Genomic DNA, 19,223 nt, shown 5'->3' on the forward strand with positions numbered 1-19,223 from the left:
AGTGTGTTCTGGGCTAATGGTTGCACGGATACTGAGTGTGTTCTGGGCTAATGGTTGCAGGGATACTGACAGCACTCTGATTTTGCTTCCAACTGGTCAATCTTCATTCATGAGCCCAGCAGCATCACCACCAGGCTATTCAACAATGGAAAGCATCACAGCCAAACTCGATCCCATCCTCACCTGATGGTCATGTACACACATTTACAGCCAGGCTCAGGGGATAGTACTCAGGAGTGGGAATGGCAGAAGATCTGATCTCGCCCATTGACCAAGTAAATGGTAGTGCCTCCAACTGAGATTAGCTCAGTGAGCACTGAGGACCCTCTGGTCAGCAGGCTAGTGGCTACAAAAGGTTGTGTGCTGCCCAGAGCACTCTCTTGGACATTTTCAATATATGCTGTGCCAAAATGTCTTGAGAAATAAAACTACAACCGCAGCCCCACAGGTCCCACAGATCAGTAGGGCAGGAGAACATCTTAAGCCTAGTGTAATTTACTGCACTGCTTATACAGATCTTGTTAACAGAAAATGGGAGGTTTTCAGAGAGTGGGCAGGGAGACTGTTTCCACTGGCAGGAGGGTTCGTAGCCAGAGGACACAGATAGGGACACAGGAGAGATTGGAAAAGTTAGGACAGTTCCCCTCAAAAGATAGAAAGTTAAGAGGTAACCTAATCGAAGTTTCCAGGTTGATGTGAGCTCTTGAGAGAGCAGATAGAGAGAAACTAATTCCTCTGACAAATGTCACAAATCAGCAGAGGTCACAGATTTAAAATCATTGGCAAAAGATCTCAAGGGAAGGTGAGGTGAAATTATTTCACTCAAGAGAGTTGTCAGGATCTGGAATGTTTGACCTGAAAATGTGGTGGAAACTGATTCCATAAGTCATTTTACAAGGGCTTTAGACTTACAGGGTCATGGACAAAAAGTGGGGATGTGGAACTAAGAGAACCAGCAAAGGAACAACGGGCTGACTGGCCTCCTCCTGTGCTGTGAGTTTCCATGATTCAATATGATAACTGGCAAGCAAATCCAAGTAGCCTATGAGGAACTGCAGCATGTGTTATGACCTGGAATGCAATCCCACAAAGGCAGTGGAAGCAGATTCAATCGTAATTTTCAATAGGGAACTGGATAAATTCTTGACAAGATGAGAAAAGAGTAGGCGCTGAGATTAATTGGACAGCTCTTTCAAAGAACCAGCACAAGCGCGATAGGCTGAATGGACTCCTGTGCTGTATGATTTAACCATACCATATGTAGAGAGCTCATTAATATAACTGCTACAGAGACCAATCGAAGGGAGATTAGCAGCCATACACTCACCCCCTGATGTTTTCGAAGTTTTCTCCCCTTCTCTGTAGATGCACTCTGAGAGAACCAAGCGAGGATGATTTCTTCAGCCAATACTTCCAGCTGATACAATGTCATCAGTGCCTGAGCCAGATACAGAATAAACTCATCACCTTCCAGTTTAAAAGATCTTACAACCTTGTCTCCATAAACTTGAGCCTATCCAAAACTTTGCTTAACTGATCTACACTGACTCCTGGTTAAGCGACATCTTGAAAATTCTCATCCTTGTTTTCAAATCCCTCCATGGGCTTCACCCCTCCCTATCTCTGTAATCACCCCCAGTCCCACAATTCTCCGAGAACTCTGCGCTCCTCAAATTCTGACCTCTTGCACATCCCCCAACATTAATTGCTCCACCATTAGTGGCCGTGCCTTCAGCTGATGAGGTCGCCACCTCTGGAATTCCCTCCCTAAACATCTCCGCCTCTCTGCCTTTCTTCCCTCCTTTAAGACGCTCCTTAAAACTAACCTCTTTGACCAAGCTTTTGGTCACCTGTCCTAACATTTCCTCACGTGGCTGAGTGACAAATTTCGTTTTGACCGCATGCCTGTGAAGCAGCTTGGGATGCTTTACTACGTTAAAGGCCATCTTAATGCAAGTTGTCACCTGCTCTCAAAAGGGCCCAACTATATAAACGGAGATGTCAAACAACTTCTTGTTAATTTTTCTCTAAATGATCACCCTTTGCTTGTCTGACAATTGTGTAAAACGAGGGAGGAAATAAAAACACTGAAATGATCGGAAAATTTGTCTCCAGAATTTTTTTTTTTCGTTCATGGGATGTGGGCATCGCTGGCTGGGCCAGAATTTAATTGCCAATCCCTAATTACCCTTGTTCGGAGGGGATTTTAAGAGTTAACCACGTTGCTGTGGGTCTGGAGTCACATGTAGGCCATAATGAAATCACAAGGAAATCGCACTGAAACTAATAAGCTTTTTAATGCTGTGTGAATCCGCACATTCATATCAGCAGCCTCAAACAGACGTTAACCCCAGTGTTATTCAGTTCACACTACTCTCACCAGGCACTACTCAAATTTGGAAGGGCAGGAACTGGGAATTGTACAGCTGGACATTTCTCAGTGCAGGTGGACACAGCACGGGAGTTTCACACACTCATTATCACATTTATTTTAATATTTTCTTCCTCCCCCCATCAACAACTTCCTGCCTCCTTGTCTCGTGAGAGCATCGGCTGTTTTTGCTGGTTAGCGATTCACCAGGCATCAGCACCTTTCTGATAACTCACTCAAGCTGTTGCCATTTGGGTGGGAGCTGAGACAACGGGATGGGGTCAGTCATCAGGAAATTCTGAACAGACTCTTAAAGGACATGGTTGGGAGATTTTTTATCTACATAATCATCAGCCTGTAAGGGGAACCTGCTGAAGGCAGGCAGTCACAACACTGTCTCTCAGCTGGCAATACACATCTCAGCAGCAAAGCCAAACATGAAGAGAGCAAAAACATTTTTGACACCAAACTGACACATTTTTCAGAGCAATCGAGACAATGAGGTTAACAGCACCACCATGTGGCAACAGTTCAAAGTGCCAAAACAATGAGAGTGAGTGAGCTGGTCTCAGCTGAGGCAATGGTCAGAGGTTAACAAAGGGCCTGAATGTCCTTGGTCAGGAAAGGGAAAATTGGCCAGGATGGCTGCTTCCACTTTTTATCAGCAACCCTAACTGCAGGTGGATAAATTGCATGAGGCAAAGCTTTCCCTTCAGGAAATCCATTGCTTTCATGTGCTGGGAAAGAATGAGTTAAGAGGACCTGCCCTGGGAGTGTTTGATGGGACAGTGCGGAGGGACCTTTACCCTGTATCTAGCCCCATGCTGTACCTGCCGTGAGAGTGTTTGATGGGGGCAGTGGAGGGAGCTTTACTCTGTACCTAACCCCATGCTGTATCTGTCCTGGGAGTGTTTGATGGGACAGTGTAGAGAGAGATTTACTCTGTATCTAACATGGTGCTATATCTGCCCTGGGAGTGTTTGATAGGTAGTGCACTATTTTTGGTGTCCACCACCTCCACAAATATACACAAAATTATCTTCGCAGATTCCTCCAGTTCGCTCAGTGAATAACTTGCAGCCCAGTAAAAGGACAGGCGCCACCCAGTCTACAGTGGCTTATTTTACCTCAGCTGCTGTAGGGCAGGCTGTGCTGCTGTCCACAGTGACTGCATTGAGCTAGGCAGAGAGGGATACATCAGTCAGGATTCCTGCTCCCCATCTCTTAACCTCTGCTAAAAATCTTGTGCATGGATGTCAGCTAGGACATGCCTGGCTTTGAAGCTACAGTAGTAGAATATTCTGCCAACACATCCTGAAAAGGGTCACGTGAAAGCTGACCCTTTAAGCAATGTGCCTCAGTGTACCTGACTCCTGTGTAACTGCACTCTGACCAGCAATCAGCACTCTCAAAAGAGGGAAGGGGGAGAAACAGGAAAGGTAGGAATTTTTACTAATATAGAAAATACACAGAAGGCAATCAGTCTTGAGCACAAAACCTTTGCTGTCTCTCTTAGTGCAGTCGTGCTCCCCTGACAGAGGTGCTGTCTTTTGGATGAGAGCTTAAACCAAGGCCCCATCCATTGTCCTGGGTGGATGGAGAAGGCTCCATGGTACAATGTCAAGGAAGAGCAAAATAGTCCTCCCTCAATCAACATCAGTAACAAAAAAATTATCTGGTCATAATCATATTGCTGTTTTGGGATCTTGTTCCGTACAAATTGCCTCCTTAATTTTCTAAATTACAACAGTGACTCCACTTTAAAAATTACTTGGTTGCCTGTAAAGTTCTTTGGGATGCTTCGAGGTCACAAAAGGCACTATATAAATGAAATTTAGTTCCTACTTTCTCTATTTCTTTCTTTCTGTATCACACTAGATTTCAGCCGTGTTAGTGAAAGGGCAGCAGTGAAGGTGTGCCTCCCAGCTCCTGCAGCTGTGATGACAGCTGATTGTGGACAGGAACATATAGAGTCCCTGGGGGTTGCTTCGGCCAACATCTCTCAAAAAAGAGCTGGAATAGCAGGTGGTGGTTAATAAACAAACAAGAGGTGAAGTGAAAGTGTACAGTACCTTGACGAGGACAGGCCAGAGCCTCTCGTGTTCAGTGAAAAACTCCTCAAAAGCAACTAGACAGTTCTGGTGATCTACGGCCCGCTTAATATAATTCTTGAATACCTGTGCCCAATTCTTCAGAAGCTGAAATAGAGAGGGAAAAAAAAAGTCACACATTCTCTCTCACTTTCAATTTGAGGTTGGTGATGTTACAATACAGAAATCTTGGTTCTGGGTCATTATCAGGTTTAATGCCCTCAATATACCAACTGATAATGGGGTGCAATAAGAATAGATTCACCGTGTTTTACAGTCATGCCGTCCTGCGCAGTTTCCACAGATATTGTGATCGTCCACAGAAAAAAAAAAAATCACTGACGCCAAATTTTAAATTCTGCTTGAATGACCGCATCCATAAGCTAATATTATTCTCACTGGTCAGGCCACCCCACAAAGATTAAACATTAAAAATAAATAAAAAATCATTCAGTCTCATCACTAATATGGCCAGCATTTACTGTCCATCCCTAGTTGCTCTCGAGAAGGTGATGGGGAGTTTTCTTGAACTGCTGCAGGCCATGTAGTATAGGTACACCCACAGTATAGTTCCAAGATTTTGACCCAACAACAGTGAAGGAATAGCGATATAGTTCCAAGTCAGGTTGGTGTGTGGCTTGGAGGGGAACTTGCGGGTGGTGGTGTTCCCCATGCATTTGCTGTTCTTGCCCTTCTAGGTGGCACAGGTGGTATGTTTGAAAGATACTTTCATAGGAGCCTTGGCGAGTTGCTGCAGTACATCTTGAAAATGGTATACGCTGCAGCCACAGTGTGCTGGAGGTGTAGTGAGTGGATGTTTGAGTTGATGGATGGGCTGCCGATGAAGCGGTCTACTTTGTTCTGATTGTGTTGAGTTTTGAAAGTTGTCACAGCTGCACACATTCAGGCAAGTGGGGGCATTCCATCTCACTCACTGCTGACTTTCATGAGCTGAAAACAGAGTTTGCAACCTAAAGAGTGTGCTCCCTGAAGAGTGTGCTTACGGCTCCACTGTTAACTCATTTCTCATTCTGTGTCAGACCCATTTTGCAAGGTAAAGTTTGTTGCTCTGTGCTGGTTCAAGGTCCGTTCCTTGGAAATGGTATTGCAGCACTCAGTGCTCAGATTCCCTTCCTCAACTTGTTGACATTAATCCCCCCAGCACTTCTCTTACCTTCCACAGTCAATTGCCACCTGATTCACAAACCACCAAATGAATCTGCTGGCATTCTGTACCAGTGAAAAGTGTTGAAATTTTATCACCAACTGAAAGGCTGGCAGCACCCCAGGCTCCTCATGCCCTGCCAAGTCATGTCCAGCTCTACAGTCCAATCAGGGTTTTCTCAAAGTAATACTGCTGCACCATTGAGTGAGGGTCTGTGCTCACAATGTCCCTCAAGAAATAAAACCAAACTACACGACCAATGACTCGATGGGCGTTAGCTCTTGCCTTGGTCTGAAAGCTTTGCTTCCAATTATCACACCAGACACTTGAGTACATAATCCAGGCTAACACTTCGAGTGCAATACTGAGGAAATGCTGCTCTGTCGGAGGTGGGATCCTATGGATGAGAAGTTAGACCATTGGCCTTGTAAATTGTGGTACAATCTGTGATACAGTGTCTAGAGACACTGTGCACACACTAGGGTATAATGTGGGAAAAGCTGAACTTGTCCACTTTGGTGGGGAAAAAAATAGAAAAGCAGTGTATTAATTAAATGGAGAGAGTTTGCAGAATTCCCGGTACATGAATCACAAAAAGATAGTCTGTAGGCACAGCAAGTGATTTGGAAGGCAAATGAAATGTTATCATTTATTGCAAGGGGAATGGAATATAAAAGTAGTTCTGTTGAAGAGTCAGACGGACTCAAAACGTTAACTGTGTTCCTCTCCGCAGGTGCTGTCAGACCTGCTGAGTTTTTCCAGGTATTTTTATTTTTGTTTTGGATTTCCAGCATCTGCAGTTTTTTGCTTTTATAAAAGTAGGGCTGTCTTGCTACAGTTGTACAGGGCGTTGGCGAGACCACATCTGGAGTAATGTGTACAGTTTTAGTCTCCTTAAAAAAGGATAAAATTGCAGTAGCAGTTCAGAGAAGCTTCACTCGACTGATTCCTTGGGTGAAGGGGTTATTCTTATGAGGAAAGGTTGAACAAGTTTAGAAGAGATGATCTAATTGAAACATATCAGGTCCTGAGGGGACTTGACAAGTTGGATGCTTAGAGGATGTTTCCCCTTGTGGGGATACAGTTTAAAAAGAGGATGTCTCCCAATCAAGACAGAGGTGAGCAGAATTTGTTTCTCTTATTAGTCTGTGGAATTCTCTTCTCCAGAGAGCAATGGAGGCAGAGTTAGATAGGTTCTTGACTGATAAGGCAGTCAAAGGGTATTGGGACTAGACAGGAAAATAAAGGCCACATTCTGATCAGCCACGATCTTATCAAATGGTGCAGCAGGCTAAAGGGGACAAATGGGCTACTCCTGCTTCATATGCTCGTACATGGGCCTGCAGCGATTCTTATCACGTCAGTAATAGCAAATCTTATCTTTTAATCTGTTTCCCTGCAGTCAGAGCACGGTGCCAACATTTTTCACATTTTAGACAATTTGGCAACTCAGTACAGCCGTTCCCAGTCATGTCTTATAGCTGCACCTGGTGTGCTCATTGGAACCATATCCTCTTGTCCCTCTAAAGGGTTAGTTGGCCATTCACTTCATTGCTGTTTTTAGGGCCTTGCTGAGCACAGATTTGCTACCATGCTTGTTCACATTACAAAAGTGACTGCACTTTCAAAAGTAAGTAATTGGTAATTAACACACACCACACCTACACACAGTTGGAAGTTCAGGAGACAGACACACTCACTCACATATGTTATATGCACAACTTCTGCTCACAGGTAGGAGTTTGAGCATGTTGCTGACCTTTTCTGATCAACGGTTAGTGTGCAGAGAGGGCGATCGGCAGACACTTTTTCTATTTGTTCATAGGATATGGGCATCACTGGCAAGGCTAGCATTTGTTGCCCATCCCTAAATGCCCATGAGAGCAGTTAAGAGTCAACCACATTGCTGTGAGTCTGGAGTCACATGTAGGCCAGAGCAGGTAAGGATGGGCAAATTGCCTTTCCTAAAGGGCATTCATGCTCGTCATTACTGAGGCCATATTATTTTTAATTCATTTAATTTATTGATTGAATTTAAACTCCACCAGCTGCCATGGTGGGATTTGAACCCACAGCGTTGGCCTGGGCCTCTGGATTACTCGTCCAGTGACATTACCACTACGCCACCATCTCCCTATCACAGAGTACGATAAACAGGTAGGCTGCTGGCTATGGAGTTCATGGTCACGGTGTTTGGCTGGAAATTGTTTGACCATCCTCAGGACTGGAAGGGAATTTCACAGATCTTCCTCACCCACTGAAGTAGCTTAGGGCTTTTTTTTTTTTAAACTCTGCTTCTTTTGCCTCGTCAAGGATGACTGATGGGAGGAAACACTCAGGGGTCAAGATGTTTAAATGTAGAGTTTGGGATAGGCTGGATAGATAGATGGTCTTTTCTTGACCACCTATAGCTTCATACATCCTGCGAACATGAAAAACCACTTTATATTTGGAATATCCAACACTGTGTTGTCAAGGCTTATTGCACTGTCTCCACCTCTTGACTCAACCATTCTGTAGATTACTGACCCCCTTTACTTCATCTCTCCTTCACCCTTCCCCCACAAAAGACCTGCAAGCTACTAAAATCTGAGCTTTACTAACAATCATTAATTTGTGGTTAAAAAACTCCAGAAAATACTGGAGATGCTCAGCAGGTCTGGCAGCATGCAGAGAGAGAGAGAAACAGAGTTAACGTTTCAGGTCTGCGTCCTTTAATCAGAACTGGCAAAGGTTTTCAGGAAGTAGAGATAGGGAAAGGAGGAAGGTGAGTAGAGAAGAATCTCCACAGATTGGAGGCTAACCTGCTGAATATTTGCAGCATTTCCTGCGTATATATTTCAATTTCCTGAATCTGCAGTAATTTGCCTTTTATATTATTTTACATTAATTTGGGCAGATGGGAGTAGGAAGGCACAGAGTGAGACCATGAGTGGATCAAATGGACTTCAATATGGGCACATGTGAGATCTGAGAAAGGCAAATCAGGATAATGCCTTCAGGGTGGGAAATGAGGAGCTTTGGATGAGCAAAGAGATTTTATTTTATTCATTCACGGGATGTGGGCGTCGCTGGCTAGGCCAGCGATTATTGCCCAACCTTAATTGCCCCTGAGGTGGTGGTGGTAAACTATCTTCTTGAACTGCTGCAGTCCATGTGGTGCACAGTACTGTTAGGGAGGGAGTCCCAGGATTTTAATCAAGCGACAGTGAAGGAACGCCGGTATGTTTCAAAGTCAGGATGGTGTGTGGCTTGGAGGGAAACTTCCAGGTGGTGGTGTTCTCATGTGTTGGGCGTCCGTGTACACAAATCGCTAAAAGCCAGTGCACAGGCACAAACGCAAACAGACAATCAAAAAAAGCTAATGGAACGTTGGCCTTTATCGCAAACGGGCTGGAATATAAAGGGAAGGAAGTAATGCTACTGTTACATAAAGCTGCAGTCAGACCACATCTGGAGTACTACATTCAGTTCTGAACACCGCAACTCAGCAAGGATATACTGGCTTTGGAGGAGGTTCAGGGTAAATTCATCTAGTACATTACCAGAACTTAAAAATGTAAAATGAGGACATAAACTTGGTTTTTATCCCATTGAGTTTAGAAGATTGAAGGGTGATCTAATCAAGGTGTTTCAAATGACCAAAGTATCTGATTTAGTTGAAGCAGAGAAATTAGATCCTCTGGGTGGGGAAAAATACAAAACCAATGAACCATTCAGGTGTGAAATCAGGAAGCACCTCTTCACACAAAGGATGCTGGAAATCTGGATTCTTTCTCCTATAAATCTGTGGAGTCTGGGTGTCAAATGTGATTTTCAAGGCTGAGATTACTAGAATCTTATTATTGTTGGAAAAAAAGACATGTCATAGCTTCTTGCCTTGCACTCTTCCGGACGATATTCAACATGAATAGCGTGCTGCAGTCAAGCCAAAAAGAAGTTCTGCCTATCACACAAATGAGTAATGTGGTATATGAATGTCAATGCCAGTGTGATGCTAGATAAGTAGGCCATACATCCCAAAGACTGGTGGATTGTATTAACAGCATGTCCCACTGATGCTCGCAACTGGCAACTCAGAACACAGAGTCCAACATTAGATGCGATTCCGCGATTGGACAACATTTGCTAAATAATCTTCAGTGTGTTAAGATATACACTGACAATCAAAACAAGATTGTCAGTTGGACTCTCAGTGTGGTACATTTGCGTGTACTGGAAGCTACATATATTAATACACAGGGCTCTGTTCTTTGCAGACAGAAAGAACATGTACACGCATTGCACCTGTTTCAGCTAAACAAAATAAGTGACAGCTATTTGCTGACTCATTTCTCAGGGCAATGCATTATCCAATCAGAGTCAAGCTGCCTGGTTTAAATATCAAACAATGCTTGGCAGTTAACTGTCAGTCACATCACTGCATTCTCCATGGCAACGCCTCTATCAATCAGAGTCCACTTGCCAAACAATCATCACTTTCTTCACATACAGTATAAACTGTTGTCTTCCTCCTATATTGGTATTCTTGTGAAGTGTCCTGAAGAGTGCAAGGCTAAAAAACTTTTAACATGTCTCTTTTTTCAGCAATACTCAAATTCTGTACTACCAAATGAGAATCTTATTAAGGGACTTGGATCAAAGGCATGTAAACAGAGTTGAAGTACACATCAGCCATGACGCAGAACAGTCTTGAGGGGCTGAATAGCCTACTCTTGTTTCTATACACTTCCTGAATACCTGTTTCCATCTAGACTTTGGTGCAAGGTTTTCTAGTAAAGAAGCATTTGGCACACCAAGTTCCTTGCGGCTCACTTCATATAAAGATGCCATGGGTACACCACGTGTACTTTCTGATGCATGTCTGCCCCAGTGCTCCCATTTCATTCCCACTCTCGCCATGCATTAGCTGATAGTCAGGTCATGGCTCCCTCTACGTTAGAAGATAGCACCTTGCGTGGTCACATCGAGAAAGAGCTTCAGCTAATGTGAAACTCTGGGTCCTGAAACTGCATCTGCAGACTCCAGGATAACCATTGTTGCACTTCCCACACCCTCAAGCTTTCATAGCTGTGTCCTGGCAAACCAAGTTCAAAATGCCTCATATCTACCCAGCCAATGGCCCCATTCTACTGTACATGGGAAAACTTCAGCCCCACTCTCTGCTGACCTGAGCCACTGCACCTTCCACCACCTCCAGGATTATTTCTTTGGTCCAAATACTCACGGAGATAAGAGTGTTGCAGTACTGGGCAGCTGAAGCTTCAGCTCCGTGCTGTTGCAGGGGTACGTCCAGGATCACCTTAGTGGTGATCTGCGTCACGTCCTTCATGGTGATGTTATAAGCATATCTAGGAGGGTGAAAAATAAATCATGACAGCTTGCGCTTATATAGTGCCTTTAATGGAGTAAAATGAATCAAGGTGTGTCATCTGAGTGTAATCAGATGAATTTTAACACCAAGCCACATAGAGATATCAGGACAGGTGACTAAAGGCATGGTCAAACAGGCAGGTTCTAAGGAGCGCCATAAAAGAGAGAAAGAAAGAACAAAGAGAGGTTTAAGGAGGGAATTTGGGAGTTCAGGGTCCAACCAGGTGAAGGCATGCCTGCCAATGATAGAGTGATTAAAACTGGGGATGTGCCAGGGGTCAGAATTGGAGGAGCGCAGAGATCTTGATGGCTTGTAGGGCTGGAGGAGGTTACAGTGTTATAGGGGGGGAGCAGTGAGGCCATGGAGAGATTTGAAAACAAGGTTAAAAATTTTAAAACTCAAGCCACTGCCAGACTGAGGTTCTACACAGGTGAACAAGAACAACGAAGAGTGAGCGGGACTTGATGCGAGTTAGGATACAGGCAGATTTAGATGAGCCCATGTTTATGGAGAGTGATAGGTGGGAAAAGAATCAGAGGATGTTGAGACTCTGGGAGAAGCTCAACATCACTTAGAGATCGGTACCCTAAAGATGCTTCGGATGAGATGCTAAATCAAGAGTCCAGTTGCATGTGCTGATTGGTCATGAGAATTTTAAAGATTCCCATGACATTAATCACAGAATAATCACAGGAAATTTTCTGCAGCATTCATCTTACTCAATAACACTCTTCTCACAGCAATTTATGGGGAATTACTGTGTATAAAAATGGATGCATGGTTCGCCTATATAACAGTCACTACACTGCGCAGTAATCAATGTTAAGTGACGTAATTTGGGATGCTGTTGAAAGATGTGAAAAGGCGCTACACAAATGCATGTTCTTTCCACAAAAACTGGGTTCGAACATCTAAAGGTTAACAGTTACTCACTTGAGAGAGTTGATCTCCAGTACAAGGTGGTCACAAGAAATATTTTCTTCCATGCCTCGCTGCAGCGTGTCAAGGACTTCATTCTGGAAAACTGTGGGAGGGGAGAAGAAAGGGGAAGGTGGGATGTTGAGGCAAAATGTAATGCAGAATCAGGTCTCTACAGTGTTCTTCTGTCAGTATCAGAGAGCAGCAATTAAAAATAAAGCTACATGAAAATTACAGCAGCTGCAACCAAACTGGACCCAAAAAGCTGTTGATTCTTTTTCTCTTGGCAATTTATTTTCTTCCTCTCCGAAGTCAAACATCCTCAGAGGTACAGTTCCATGGACACTGCTACCTAACCCAAGTGGGGTTATCTAGGGCAATTTCAACAACGAACTCTGACAGATTATTTGACTGTAGTTGGCATCACAGATTCCATGCTTAAATACACAAGCGTATCTTCCAGTATATTTTCCCTGATTGGGGCTGATTATAGAGTTTCTTGGCGCTGCCTCAGTCAAGGTCAGCTAAAAAAAAAGTCATTTATAGTCTCAGTCTCTCAATCTTATTACAGCCTGTTTTGGTCCATTACATCTGCACACAGACTTAAGTACTGCGTACATTTTATTTGAGAGTACTTTTTGTTTTAATTATAACATGCATGTCCTGACACATGCACATATGAAGAGAATTTAAAAAACATCAAGTTAAACCACTTGTGGTTCAGAAATTGTAATGAAGCAGCTCAACTAGTTTCTCCAGTGAGGTGCCTAGCCACTGAGATGAAGGTGCGAGACTCAAACCTGAGTCAATGCTGTGCTGTCTAATCTCTGACAGGAGACAGGTGACCTGATAAGAGTCTTTAAAATTATGAAGGCACTTGATAGGGTAAACGTGGGGGTGGGGGCATGATGCTACCACTTGTGGAGGGAATACAAAGCTAACAGTCATAAATTTAAGATAGCCACTAATAAATTCAGTAAAGAATCCAGGAGAAACTTCTTTATCCGGAGAGTGATGAGAATTGAGAACTTGTAATGAAGAGGAATGTTTGAGATAAACTGAATAGATGCGTTAATGGCGAGATGGTGGCTTGGTGGTAATCCCTCTGAACTAGTAATCCAGAGGCCCAGGCTAATGCTCTGGGGCATGGATTCAAATCCCACCACGGCAACTGGTGGAATTTAAATTCAATTAATAAATCTTGAATTGAAAGCTAGTAATGGTGGCCATGAATCTTTCATTGATAGCTGTAAAAACTCATCTGGTTCATGAATATCCTTGAGGAAAGGAAATCGACCATCCTTACCTGGTCTGGCCTACATGTGACTCCAGCCCCACAGCAACGTGGTTGACGCTTAAACGTCTTAGCAAGCCGTTCTGTTGCATCAAACTGCTACAGAAAATTCAAACCAAATGGACTGCAGCCATTCAAGAAGGTGGCTCACCACCATCTTCTCAGGGGCAACTGGAGATGGGCAACAAATGCTGGCCTTGCCTGCGACGCCAACACCCCATGAAAGAATAAAATAAAATGTGTAAGTTAGATAAGCACAAGGGACAAACTGGCTGGGCTGAGGGGCCAGTTTCTGTGCTGTAAATTCTATGTAGTTATGCCTCTGCCACCTACAAGGGAAAAGCGTGCAGTTCAGCGGCAGGAATACCTGTGGTCGAATAGTCGCTGTTCCAAAGTTCTCACATCAGGAATGGGCAGTTAGGCAAGGTGACTGAGAGTGACTTGTGGCATGGAACTGAAGTCCAGCAACAGAGCAAATCAGAGGGACAAGCAGGCCCCAAGTTACAAATGCAAGAATTTCCAAAGGGAACAAAAAGATACATTTTTTTGGGGGAAAAAAATGAAATATTTTGGGAGCATGATTTACTAGAATGGTACATGGATGAGGGAATTCCGTTATGTAGAGAGACTAGAGAATCTGGAATGTTCTCCTTAGAGCAGGGAAGGTTAAGAACAACATGGAGGGAGGATAAAATAGGGGGTACAACTCTAAAGGGGGTGCAGAAGCAGAAGGACCTGCGTGTATATGTGTATTGAAGGTGGCAGGACAGGTTGGGAGAGCAATTAATAAAGCATACAGTATCCTCGGCTTATTAATAGGGGCGTAGAGTACAAGAGCAAGGAGGTCATGTTGAACTTATATAAATCACTAGTTCAGCCTCAGCTGGAGTATTGCATCCAGTTTTGGGCACGGCACTTTAGGAAGGATGTGAAGGCATTAGAGGGGGTGCAGAAATGATTCATGAGAACAGTTCCAAGAATGAGGAACTTCAGGTTTGAAAATGGGTTGGAGAAGCTAGGACTGTTTTCCTTAGAGAAAAGAAGGCAGAGAGAAGATTTGATAGAGGTTTTCAAAATCATGAGGGGTCTGGACAGAGTAGATCGGGAAAAATTGTTCCCATTCTTGAAAGGATCGAGAACAAGAGGGCACAGGTTTAAAGTAATTAGTAAAAGATGCAATAGTGATATGAGGAAAAACATTTTCATGCAGCAAGTGGTTAGGGTCTGAAATGCTATGCCTGAGACTCTGTGTTGGGGGCAGGTTCAATTGAAGCATTTAAAAGAAATTAGACTGTTATCTGAAAAGGAAGATTGTGCAGGGTTATAGGGAGAAGGCGGGAGAATGGAATTAGTCAGTCTCTCATTTGGAGAGCTGGTGCAGACACGATGGACCAAATGACCTCCTTCTACACCGTAACAATCCTGTGATTTATAGAGGCATTCAAATTCATGAATGGCTTTGATGGAGTAAAAAGGGAGAAACTGTTTCAGCAGGTGCGATACTACTCATGGCACAGATTATGTACTTGGCAATAGAAGCAGAGGGGAAATGGGGAAATTTCTTTATTAATGCAGAAAGTTATGGAATCTGGAATGCACTACCTGAAAGGGCGGTGGAAGTAGATTCAAAAGTAACTTTCAAAAGGGAAATGCATAAATACTTGAAAAGGAAATATTTTCAGGGCTATTGGGAAGGAGCAAAGAGAGAAATGAATTGGATAGCTCCACCAACGAGCTGGCACAGGCACGAAGGGCTGAATGGCCTCCTACTGTGCTGCATTATTCCACGATTCTACATATAATAGTAAAAAGCACACCATCGACATCACAAATACACCACTTTGACTGACTTTAAATTCCTGCTCAATATAGGACGCTGTCTGATCCAATCCCAGATCAGGCCGTGGCAAGCCCACACTCTCATGGAAGTTTGCCAAACAGGAAAGTTTGATTATTAAAATAGTTTTGCAAAACCAAGGAAACAACACAGCAGGCAGATTTCAAAGTCCAGTTACAGAGATCAGAGATACACAGTCCAAGATAACTCGAGGGGTTTAACACCTCCTTGCTCAGCTGACGTGAGCTAACTTGGGATCCGTTCCAGGGACACGTGGTTAAAGCAGCTAAGATAGGAAACCGCATCCCTCCCGTCCCACACCCAGTACCCCGGGTGTCTGAAATAGTTTTTGATTTCGTGTCCGAGCAGGTCTGCCCAGATTGTAATCTAGAATCTCCTGGAACAGGATCTTTCACATTTCCGTGTGAATTGAAGTCATGAGATAATTACAAAAAAAAAGCTATGAACATTCAGCCCATCATAATTCATCCTGCCCTGATACTCTTTCGAGTTATCAACAGTCACAGATTGCAACTCTTTTGAGTACAATCACAGTTCTTGGTTTTCCGGGAGTGGGACATGAACCCACAACCCTCTGATTCAAAGGCGAGGGTGCTATGAACTGAGCCACAGCTGCGCTGATGTTGAATGCCTCCGCTGCAGTATCTAATTGGTTCTTAAATCATGCCAGGGACTTTTTTTGTTGCCTCACTACTCTATTTGGGAGCCCACATTTATCACTCCCTGTGAGAGGAAGTTCCTGATAATCATTCCTCAATTTTTACTAGTTTAAACTTGTGTCTGCTGATCCTACCCTTGCAGTTTACTTACGTATTTAATTGTCGGGACGTGGGCGACACTGACAAGGCTGCATTTATCGCCCATCTCCAACGGCCCTGAGGTGATGAGCCTTCTTTGACACCCCACCTTCACCCCTCCCTGCCCTGTGCTGTCCTCATGGTGATGGTGCTCCCAGAATGAAGTAGGGCAGAAAACTGCAGGATGCAGAGCCAGAAACGTTGAAGGAAGACCACTATCTGTCACTGTCGGGATGGCATGTGACGTGGAGGTGATGGTGCTGCTAAAGTAACAGTGAGCTGTTGCAGTGCCTCCTGTAAATAGAATATCTTGCAGCCACACACTTCTGGGTGATGGTTAGAAGAATGACAGGATGTCAGCATTCCTAGCAAGGCCAGCACATGATTGCCAATCTTCAACCATCCTTGAGAAGGTGGTGGTGATGAGCCACCTTCTTCAATCACTGCAATCCATATGGTGTAGGTACATCCATAGTGCTGTTAGGGAGTTCCAGGATTTTAATCCCGCGACAGTGAATGGCGATATGGTTCCAAGTCAGGACAGTGTGGGGCTCAGAGGGGTGCTTGCAGGATGTAGTGTTCTCATGCATCTGCTGCCTTTGTCCTTCTAGGTGGTAGAAGTCGTGGGTTTAGAAGTTGCTGTTGAAGGAGTCTTGGCAAGTTACTGCAGTGCATCTTGTAGGTGGTACACACTGCTGCTACTGTGCACCAGTGGTAGTGGGAGTGAATGTTTAAGGTGGTGGTTGGGATGCCAATCAAGTGGACTGCTTTGTCTTGGATAGTGCTTGAGTGTTGTTGGAGCCGCACTCAAGGCAAGTTGAAAATATTCCATCACATTCTTGACTTGTGCCTTGTAGATGGTAGACAGGCTTTGGGGAGTCAGGTGAGTTATTTGCCATAGAATTCTCAGCCTCTGACCTGCTCTTGTAGTCACAGTATTTGTATGGCTAGTCCAGTTCAGTTTCTGGTCAATGGTAACCCCCATGATGTTAATGGTGGGGGATTCAGCGATAGTACTTCTATTGAATGTCAAGGGGAAATGGTTAGATTCTCTCTTGTTGGAGTTGGCCAATGCCGGCACTTGTGTGGCGAATGCTATTTGCCACTTATCAGCCCAAACCTGAATATTGCCCAGGTCTTGCTGCATATGGACACAGACTGCTTCAGTATATGAGGGGCAGCAAATGGTGCTGAACATTGTGCAATCATCAACAAACATCCCGACTTCTGACCTTATGATGGGAGGTCACTGATGAAGCAGCTGCAGATGGTTGAGTCTTGGACAGTACCCTGAGGGACTCCTGCAGCGAGTCCAGTGCGATCAGTAATTACTTCCTCCCTGTAGCCCAGGGATATCGAGGCAGACTGCAACACTTCCTAACATTGTCCTTGTTAATGTCTGCACAGACCTGGAGTCAACGCAGCAGTTGGTCAGACCTGACTCAAGTTACCTGTGATACCATGATGCCCAGCACCAAATGAGACCTCACCTTTCGCATCATCCAGCTGTGGTGAGACACTTCTGCTGTCTGCCTCTTGTGAGTCAACACTCATCTCACTTTCACTTTCACTCCCAGATTCGGACTTTAACGTTAGGCCTGCAAAGTGGAAAAAAAAAACCTGTGATGAGAAGGCAGGAGACTGGAATGTAAAACTCTCAGCAGGTAGAACCGGCCACATGAGCAGTACATGTGGAACAGAGAGGTCCCAGGCAATCTGGAGACCTTTCTTTGACCCAATCACGTGATACATTGGAAATTCTTGTCAAACTGTTTAAGAAATGGTCAGCAGGGTAACTCTGGCCACACCTGCTCAGGGTTTTTCTACTGTCTGGCACAGTTTAGATTTTTCACTTGTCATTTAAACTTCTGCAACAAGAGTTAGCTAAATCCTTTACTCACATGAAGGGGAAGAACTGACGTGAACTAGCTAGGCAAAATGGCCTGATTCCATCTTATTCCTATAGATTTCCACCCATAGATAGAAAATACAAATTTGCATTTCTAAAGCACCTGTCACGGCCTCAGGATGTCCCAAAGCATTTTACAGCCAATGAGGTACTTATTGAAGCGCAGTCACTTTTGTAATGTAGAAAATGCAGCATCCAATTTGCGCACAGCAATATCTCACAAACAGCGATGAGACAATGGGATTATCTGTTTCAGTGAAGTTGGTTGAGGGATAAGTTTTGGACACCCAGGGATAACTCATACATTCTTCTTCAAAGTAGCATTATGGGCTCTTTTGCATCCACCTGATGGGGCAGTTTAACTTCTCATCTGAAAGACAGCGCCTTTGAAAGAGGACTGCAATTGCAGAATAATTTATCAGGGATGGACACAGAACTAGATAACAAGTGGCTCAAGGTGCAATTGTGCGTCTTTCTGGAGGGAGGACAGACTGCAGCACATGATGAAAAGGTGAATAGTTGGGGTTTATCATTATAAAAGTGGGTTAGACTTGCTGGAAGTTTCCCCCATCATTAAATGCTTACATTTTTCCTGAAAATCCTTACCCCACATATTCTGCGCCAGCTCATCATCTTCATTCTCACTCTCAATAGCAGCTTTCCAGACATATCCAATGCCCTGTGTTCCCACTTCATCTTGGTTGTAGCCTGTGTAACAACAGAATGAGATGAAGTCAGGATCGTCTATTTTACTGTGTGATTTATTACACAACTGTACACTTACAATCATGTATTTATCGAGGGGGGGGGGGAACAGCCTCTTAGGGAAGGAGGCGGAAATGTTCCCTTTAAAATATCGTTGAAAAAAGTTGACCAAGCACAGCAGTGAGTGGTCCCTTTAAATTTCTTTGCGTGATTGCACACATGCATTATATCTAACAGGAAAAGGCCTGCGTGGTACCTTTCAGGCTACTGCACTACCACGCAGCTTAGTAGCAACATGAGGACTGACAGTGGAGGAGAACTCCAACAGTCCTCTCACTATGATGATGCGACTGCTCTTCACTGACTAGTTAGTGAGCAGCAACAGATCATTTCACTGTAGGGTCTATTAAAGTCAAACCTGGTCCTATCCTTTCGCAACACCAATACCAGCAAGGGCTATCTGAAAGTGAGCTGGAGAGGGAACCATGTTTGGCATTTCTCCTCTCTAGCACAGAGGACAAACCTGGAGTTCCAAATGCTGCTCTGACTGAGATCAGCCAACTCATGCAGCCCTGTGCTCCATAGGAGAGTCATATTGGACTCAAAATGTTAACTCTGTTTTTCTCTCCACAGATGCGGTTTTTCCAGCACTTTTCTGTTTTTATTTCAGTAACACCCCTTCTAGATATGAATGTTTAACAAAAATCACTTCACTGCTTGCATTGATTTTATGTTCTCAGGA

The 19,223-nt window shown here is 44.1% G+C and overlaps 1 protein-coding gene and 1 long non-coding RNA gene across 2 annotated transcripts in view; both read right to left on the bottom strand.

Moving 5' to 3' along the window:
• Positions 1–19,223, bottom strand: part of LOC144694029 (uncharacterized) — a 406,257-nt gene that overhangs the window by 11,795 nt on the left and 375,239 nt on the right. The gene's annotated exons all lie outside the window — the stretch shown is intronic.
• eif2b5 (eukaryotic translation initiation factor 2B, subunit 5 epsilon) overlaps positions 1–19,223 on the bottom strand; it is a 57,672-nt gene that overhangs the window by 5,377 nt on the left and 33,072 nt on the right. Inside the window, exons 10-15 of the mRNA XM_078564362.1 lie at positions 18,383–18,484; positions 17,358–17,465; positions 11,934–12,024; positions 10,854–10,977; positions 4,444–4,569; positions 1,328–1,438 (exon numbers count right to left, since the gene is read on the bottom strand). Coding sequence (XP_078420488.1) covers positions 1,328–1,438; positions 4,444–4,569; positions 10,854–10,977; positions 11,934–12,024; positions 17,358–17,465; positions 18,383–18,484 — 662 coding nt within the window. The remainder of the gene's footprint in view (positions 1–1,327; positions 1,439–4,443; positions 4,570–10,853; positions 10,978–11,933; positions 12,025–17,357; positions 17,466–18,382; positions 18,485–19,223) is intronic.

The sequence above is a fragment of the Cetorhinus maximus genome, chromosome 19, assembly GCF_964194155.1.
Source record: "Cetorhinus maximus chromosome 19, sCetMax3.hap1.1, whole genome shotgun sequence".
Taxonomy (NCBI): Eukaryota; Metazoa; Chordata; class Chondrichthyes; order Lamniformes; family Cetorhinidae; genus Cetorhinus; species Cetorhinus maximus.